The sequence below is a fragment of the Salvelinus sp. IW2-2015 genome, linkage group LG21 (assembly GCF_002910315.2).
Source record: "Salvelinus sp. IW2-2015 linkage group LG21, ASM291031v2, whole genome shotgun sequence".
NCBI lineage: Eukaryota > Metazoa > Chordata > Actinopteri > Salmoniformes > Salmonidae > Salvelinus > Salvelinus sp. IW2-2015.
Genome location: NC_036861.1, coordinates 1,295,153 through 1,302,117, shown reverse-complemented (window position 1 = coordinate 1,302,117; position 6,965 = coordinate 1,295,153). Strand labels below are relative to the sequence as shown.

At 46.0% G+C, this 6,965-nt stretch overlaps 1 protein-coding gene across 1 annotated transcript in view; it reads left to right on the top strand.

Moving 5' to 3' along the window:
* Nucleotides 1–6,431: 6,431 nt before the first annotated feature.
* Nucleotides 6,432–6,965, top strand: part of LOC111982310 (serine/threonine-protein kinase N1-like) — a 33,264-nt gene continuing 32,730 nt past the window's right edge. The window contains 1 exon segment of the mRNA XM_070433790.1: nt 6,432–6,907. Within this exon segment, the coding sequence (XP_070289891.1) occupies nt 6,836–6,907 (72 nt within the window). The 5' untranslated portion in view covers nt 6,432–6,835.

Sequence of the window (6,965 nt, the reverse complement as noted above, 5' to 3'; positions counted from 1 at the left end):
TAAGGGCTTGTAAGTAAGCATTTCACGGTAAGGTCTACACCTGTTGTATTTGGCGCAAGTGACAAATACAATTTGATTTGATTAGAGTGAATATGGAACTCACCCATCGAGATCATCCCAGTTCAGTTGGGTGTACTTGCCACACAATAGAAATCAATGTTTTAATATTGTCTGTCTTGATGAAAGACTGTTTAAGCCTATCTAAAATGTATCCTTGAGGCTGCRGCTCCCCCCATTCTCCTCTCTCTGATGCTACAAAGTTTATTATTTGTGACTCAACGTCTGCACGTGCTGTGTCTACCTGTCCAGGAAATCTCAGGAGTGTGTTGTTGAACTTAATTGGTTGTCTGTTGTAGAGCAGTACAAGTAGTAGAGGATTGGGTCTCCTGATCTCCCCCAGTGTGTCAACATGACCCGGACTCAGACAGAACACAGGACATATTTAATAGTCAGTCACTCCATTAAATCTTCATTCAAGTCAGGCCTCCCAAACGGCACACTGTGCACGCACACACACACGAGCGCACACACACACACACACAGACTGTGTGTCTATCTGTGTCATTGTGCCTTTGGGTTGTCTTTGTCTGTGGTTAGGTCTTGCATGTCTGTGTTTATCCGTGTACAGTATTTGATATTAGGTACAAGCATATAAAATGTATTTAAAATAGTTACTTTATGCAGGACTTCTGCCAACGTCCATTTGGCACACACACACACACACACACACACACACACACACACATTGGGGTGTGAAAGGCCTGTGCATCCTCTTGTGGTACTGCTCTGTTGGCTACACTAGTTTCACACCTCATCACTGTAGAGTGAATGCAGCTTTCACAGGTGTCTAGTAGTGGGACACACAGCACGGTGGTTGGTGTAATGGCATGTAAGGGCCCTCCAGGGAGAGATTCAACCCTAACGGCTGGTCTAGGATCAGCTGTTAGTACCTCAGTGCCATCTGTTGTCATAAGGACTAAAATGACAAGACCTGTCTTGGAACAGAACTGAGGCCAGGCCATATGTACCACATTGTGCAGCATACTGTGGCATAGGCCTGTATCTTATTCTTCATMAACAGTGTTAATTCAACAAGACCGCCAACATGCCTTCACAGCAGGAAACCTTCCACCACTTGTCAAACAAGTGTCAAGTTRAACTAGTCCTGCCCTGTATTAGCCTACTGACCCCAGGCCTTGGGATGATTGACAGGTGTCTAGCCCACTCACTGACTCAGCATGGGATAGAGACGGTGAGTGATGGACAGGCTGGTGTGGTGAGGGACCCCCACCCCTGCTGATTGGACAGCCGTGGGCTCAGCTGGCGGTGTGTGTGTGTGTGTTATACTGTTGCATCTGCTGCCAAGGCCTTCAGTCTCTGTGGGCTACTCTAGGGCTTGTTTTTCTCCATCTGTCCATCTCTCTCTCCCTTGCTCTTTCACTTGCTTGCTCTTTCTCTCCCTCCGTGCCTCTCCCGTCTCTCTCTCCTCCCTTTATGCCAAAGTAGGAGTTATTCAGATGGTTCACTGTTTATGGATATGAGCCACTTCACCACCAGACCTCGCTCTGTTTACATCCCAGGTGGGAATGTTTGTCCTTAAAACATCTCTCCCTGCTCCTCCTCTCTACGGGCCTTTCTCCCTCCCTCCTACTATAAAAAAGGAACAGTAACACAATAAAATAACAATAACAATAARGAGGCTATATACAAGGAGTACCGGTACCGAGTCAATGTGCAGGTGTACCAGGTAGTTAAGGTGATTGAGGTAATATGTATATGTAGGTAGGGGTAAAAGTGACTAGGCAATCAGGATAGYTAATAAACAGTAGCAGCAACGAGTGTGGAAGTGTGTCTGAGTGTGTGTGTGGCGTCAATATGCATGCGTGTGTGTGTTTTGTGTGTGTGAGAGTATGTGTGTGTCATTGTAGTATTTGTATATATTTCACCTTTATTTAACCAGGTAGGCCAGTTGTGAACAAGTTCTCATTTACGACTGRGACCTGGCCAAGATAAAGCAAAGCAGTGCGACAAAAACAACACAATGTTACACATGGGATAAACAAACGTACAGTCAATAACACAATAMAAAAATCTGTATACAGTGTGTACAAATGAAGTAAGGAGGTAAGGCAATAAATAGGCCATAGTGGCAAAGTAATTACAATTTAGCAATTAACACTGGAGTGATAGATGTGCAGATGAGGATGTGCAAGTAGAAATACTGGTGTGCAAAAGACCAGAAAAACAAATATGGGGATGAGGTAGGTAGTTGGTTGGATGGGCTATTTACAGATGGGCTGTGTACAGCATGAGTGAAGGAGGCTTTGTTGCTAAATAGGAAGCCGATTCTAGATTTAATTTTGGATTGGAGATGTTTAATATGAGTCTGGAAGGAGAGTTTACAGTCTAGCCAGACACCTAGGTATTTATAGTCGTCCACATATTCTAAGTCAGAACCGTCCAGAGTAGTGATGCTAGTCGGGCGGGCAGGTGCGGGCAGCGATCGGTTGAAGAGCATGCATTTAATTTTACTAGCATTTAAGAGCAGTTGGAAGCCACGGAAGGAGTGTTGTATGGCATTGAAGCTCGTTTGGAGGTTTGTTAACACAGTGTCCAAAGAAGGGCCAGATGTATACAGAATGGGGTCGTCTGCGTAGAGGTGGATCAGAGAATCACCAGCAGCAAGAGTGACATCATTGATATATACAGAGAAAAGAGTCGGCCCGAGAATTAAACCCTGTGGCACCCCCATAGAGACTGCCAGAGGTCCGGACAACAGGCCCTCCGATTTGACACACTGAACTCTATCTGAGAAGTAGTTAGTGAACCAGGCGAGACAGTCATTAGAGAAACCAAGGCTGTTGAGTCTGCCGAATAAGAATACGGTAATTGACAGAGTCGAAAGCCTTGGCCAGGTCAATGAAGACGGCTGCACAGTATTGTCTTTTATTGATGGCGGTTATGATATCGTTTAGGACCTTGAGCGTGGCTGAGGTGCACCCATGACCAGCTCGGAAACCGGATTGCATAGCGGAGAAGGTACGGTGGGATTCGAAATGGTCGGTGATCTGTTTGTTCACTTGGCTTTCGAAGACTTTAGAAAGGCAGGGCAGGATGGATATACGTCTGTAACAGTTTGGGTCTAGAGTGTCTCCCCCTTTGAAGAGGGGGATGACCGCGGCCACTTTCCAATCTTTAGGAATCTGTGACGAAACGAAAGAGGTTGAACAGACTAGTAATAGGGGTTGCAACAATGGCAGAGGATAATTTTAGGAAGAGAGGGTCCAGATTGTCTAGCCCAACTGATTTGTAGGGATCCAGATTTTGCACCTCTATCAGAACATCAGCTGTCTGGATTTGGGTGAAGGAGAAGCAGGGGGGGGCTTGGGCCAGTTGCTGCGAGGGGTGCAGAGCTGTTGGCCGGGGTTGGGGTAGCCAGGTGGAAAGCATGGCCAGCTGTAGAGAAATGCTTTTCTAAATTTTCGATTATCGTAGATTTATCGGTGGTGACAGTGTTTCCTAGCCTCAGTGCAGTGGGCAGCTGGGAGGAGGTGCTCTTGTTCTCCATGAACTTTACAGTGTGCTGCAGGATGCACATTTCTGTTTGAAAAAGCTAGCCTTTGCTTTCCTAACTGACTGTGTATATTGGTTCCTGACTTCCCTGAAAAGTTGCATATCGTGGGGACTATTCGATYCTAGTGCAGTACGCCACAGGATGTTTTTGTGCTGGTTGAGGTCAGTCAAGTCTGGAGTGAACCAAGGGATACATCTGTTCTTAGTTCTACATTTTCTAGAAAGGGGCATGCTTATTTAAGATGGTGAGGAAAGCCCTTTTAAAGAACAACCAGGCATCCTCTACTGACAGGATGAGGTCAATATCTTTCCAGGATACCCGGGCCAGGTCGATTAGAAAGGCCTGCTCGCAGAAGTGTTTTGGGGAGAGTTTGACAGCATTGAGGCAGTGATCGCTGAGATCCTGGTTGAAAACAGCAGCGGATTTGGGGTTGTACCTAGTAGGTATGTGTGAGTGTGCAAAAAAAAAGGGGGTTCAATGCAAATAGTCCAGGTAGCCATTTGATGAACTGTTAAGCAGTCTTATGACTTTGGGGTAGAAGCTGTTCAGGAGCCTTTTGGTCCCAGACTTGGCGCTCCGGTACCGCTTGCCTTGCGGTAGCAGAGAGAACAGTCTGACAATTTTTTGGGCCTTCCTGTGACACCGCACTGTAGTCCTATTCTGCAGCTCAAACACTTGGCTGAGGTTTTGTTGTCACAACCTACCTGAAGATTGTGACTGTGCGGCTGACAAAGGCTGAGGCAGAAATGTTTTCGTCTCTACTTACCCCTGAATGAAATAAATACTAAAAATAAACCTTGAATCTCCTTTTTGAGTGCGGACCAGCTGCATAATTTGGTCCGACAACACTGTCATTAGCCATAACCCGGTGAGAATACCCAGTGTTAAAGCCCCTATACTTATTCCCTTGTGATTGATACTGTGTTATGTTAGTCTAAATCTGTGTGTTGATAGGCTTAAGTGTTGTGTATGTGAAGCAACTGAGTGTGATCTAATGTTGCATGAGAGCAATAAGCCAGGTGAGGAGTCAGTGCTCCACCCATATTATGCGTCCCAAATGGCACCTGATTACCTCTATAGGGCACTACTTTTGCACTACTGGTCAAAAGTAGTGCACTATAAAGGGAATAGGGTGCTATTTGGGATGTATAGTGCATTCGGAAAGTATTCAGACCCCTTGATTTTTTCCACATTTTGTTACGTTGCAGCCTTATTCTAAAATGATTATTGTGTTTTTCCTCATCAATCTACACACAATACTCCATAATTACTTTTTTGTGCAAATGTATTAAAAATGTAAAACTGAAATATCACATTTACATTTACAGTATTCAGACCCTTTACTCAGTASTTTTTTGAAACACCTTTGGCAGCGATTACAGCCTTGTGTCTTCTTGGGTATGACGCTACAAGCTTGGCTTGCACAGCTATTTTCAGGTCTCTCCAGAGATGTTTAATCGGGTTCAAATCCGGTCTCTGGCTGGGCCACTCAAAGACATTCAGAGACTTGTCCCAAAGCCACTCCTGCYTTGTCTTGGCTGTGTGCTAAGGGTCGTTGTCCTGTTGGAAGGTGAACCTTTGCCCCAGTCTGAGGTCCTGAGTGCTCTGGAGCAGGTTTTCATCAAGGATCTCTCTGTACTTTGCTCCGTTCATCTTTCCCTCGATCCTGACTAGTCTCCCCGTCCCTGCCGCTGAAAAACATCCCCACAGCGTGATGCTGCCACCGCCATGCTTCACCGTAGGGATGGTGCCAGGTTTCCTCCAGATGTGACGCTTGGCATTCAGACCAAAGAGTTCAATCTTGGTTTCATCAGTCCAGAGAATCTTGTTTCTCATGGTTGGAGAGTCCTTTAGGTGACTTTTCCTGAGGAGTGGCTTCCGTCTGGCCACTCTACCATAAAGGCCTGATTGGTGAAGTGCTGTAGAGATGGTTGTTCTTCTGTAAGGTTTTCCCATCTCCACAGAGGAACTCTAGAACTCTGTCAGAGTGACCATTGGGTTCTTGGTCACCTCCCTGACCAAGGCACTTCTCCCCTTATTGCTCAGTTTGGCCCGATGGCCAGCTCGAGGAAGAGTCTTGGTGGTTCCAAACTTCTTCCATTTAAGAATGATGGAAGCCACTGTGTTTTTGAGGACCTTAAATGCTGCAGAAATGTGTTGGTACCCTTCCCCAGATTTGGGACTTGACACAATCCMMTCTCGGAGCTCTATGGACAATTCCTTTGACCTCATGGCTTGGGTTTTGCTCTGACATGCACTGTCTGCTGTGGGACCTTATTTAGACAGGTGTGTGCCTTTCCAAATTATGTCCAATCAATTGAATTTACCAATGTGTACTCCAATCAACTTGTAGGAACATCTCAAGGATGATCAATGGAAACAGGATACACCTGAGCTCAATTTCCAGTCTCATAGCAAAGGGTCTGAATACTTATGTGAATAAAGTATTTCCGTTTTTTATTTGTAATAAAAACCTGATTTTGCTTTGTCGTTATGGGGTATTGTGTGTAGATTGATGAGGATGATTATTTTTAATAAATTCTTCGAATAATGCTGTAACCTAACAAAATGTTGAAAAAGTTTGCATAACGGAACATCGCTCTCCTCTGACGTGCTGAACTATGTGCATTTTAACACGACGGGGAAGCCAGGGAGAGATCGAAGGAGGAAAGTGAAAGTGCCAGGATCCTTTTCTAGACTTCCCCCTCCCTCCTTCTCTTCATCCATCAGGCCTTATCTGAGCTGGGGGAGGCGCTAGAGACTCTCTTGTCTGTTTCCTCTCCCTCCCCCTACRTCTTTTTRTCAGTACCTCTGTTATTATGCCCTCTGGTCATATTTTCTGTCACACACAATGAGCACATAGAACTGCTCTCCTCTCTGTCGGATGTTCAGTCTCTAGACCGACCCTGCCTAAATGAATGTTTACAATTACACACTCTTGCTCTCTCTCCCTCTCGCTTTTTGGCTCTCTTTCCTGCTCTCTCTCTCTCGCTCTAAAACCAGGAAGCCGTGCAGGGTAGAGTTCCGTCACACTCGGTCTCTTTTTTCTTTCTGTCTGTCTCTCGCCTCGCGTTCTAGTCTCGTCTCTTGACCAGGCAGCCTTTTCCCTRTCTAGTTCCCCTGTAGTTTCCCTTTTCTCTCTCTTCCCTTTTGAAGAGGGAAGTTGGCGGTGGATTTCAGCAGGGAGAGATAAAGCAGTGCTCTAGGGGGGAGACTTTCAGAGAGAGCGGTAGGAAGGGAGGCAGCAAGAGAAGGAGGGTGATGGCGAGCGAAGAGGCGGTGGGGGAGAGCCCGGGGGAGCGGTCGGAAGACAGAGGTCACCCTGACACAGCGGTAGGGTTCAAAGGGCGTGTATTTACTGTGCTGTACTGTCAGTGTGTGTTGCTGCAGT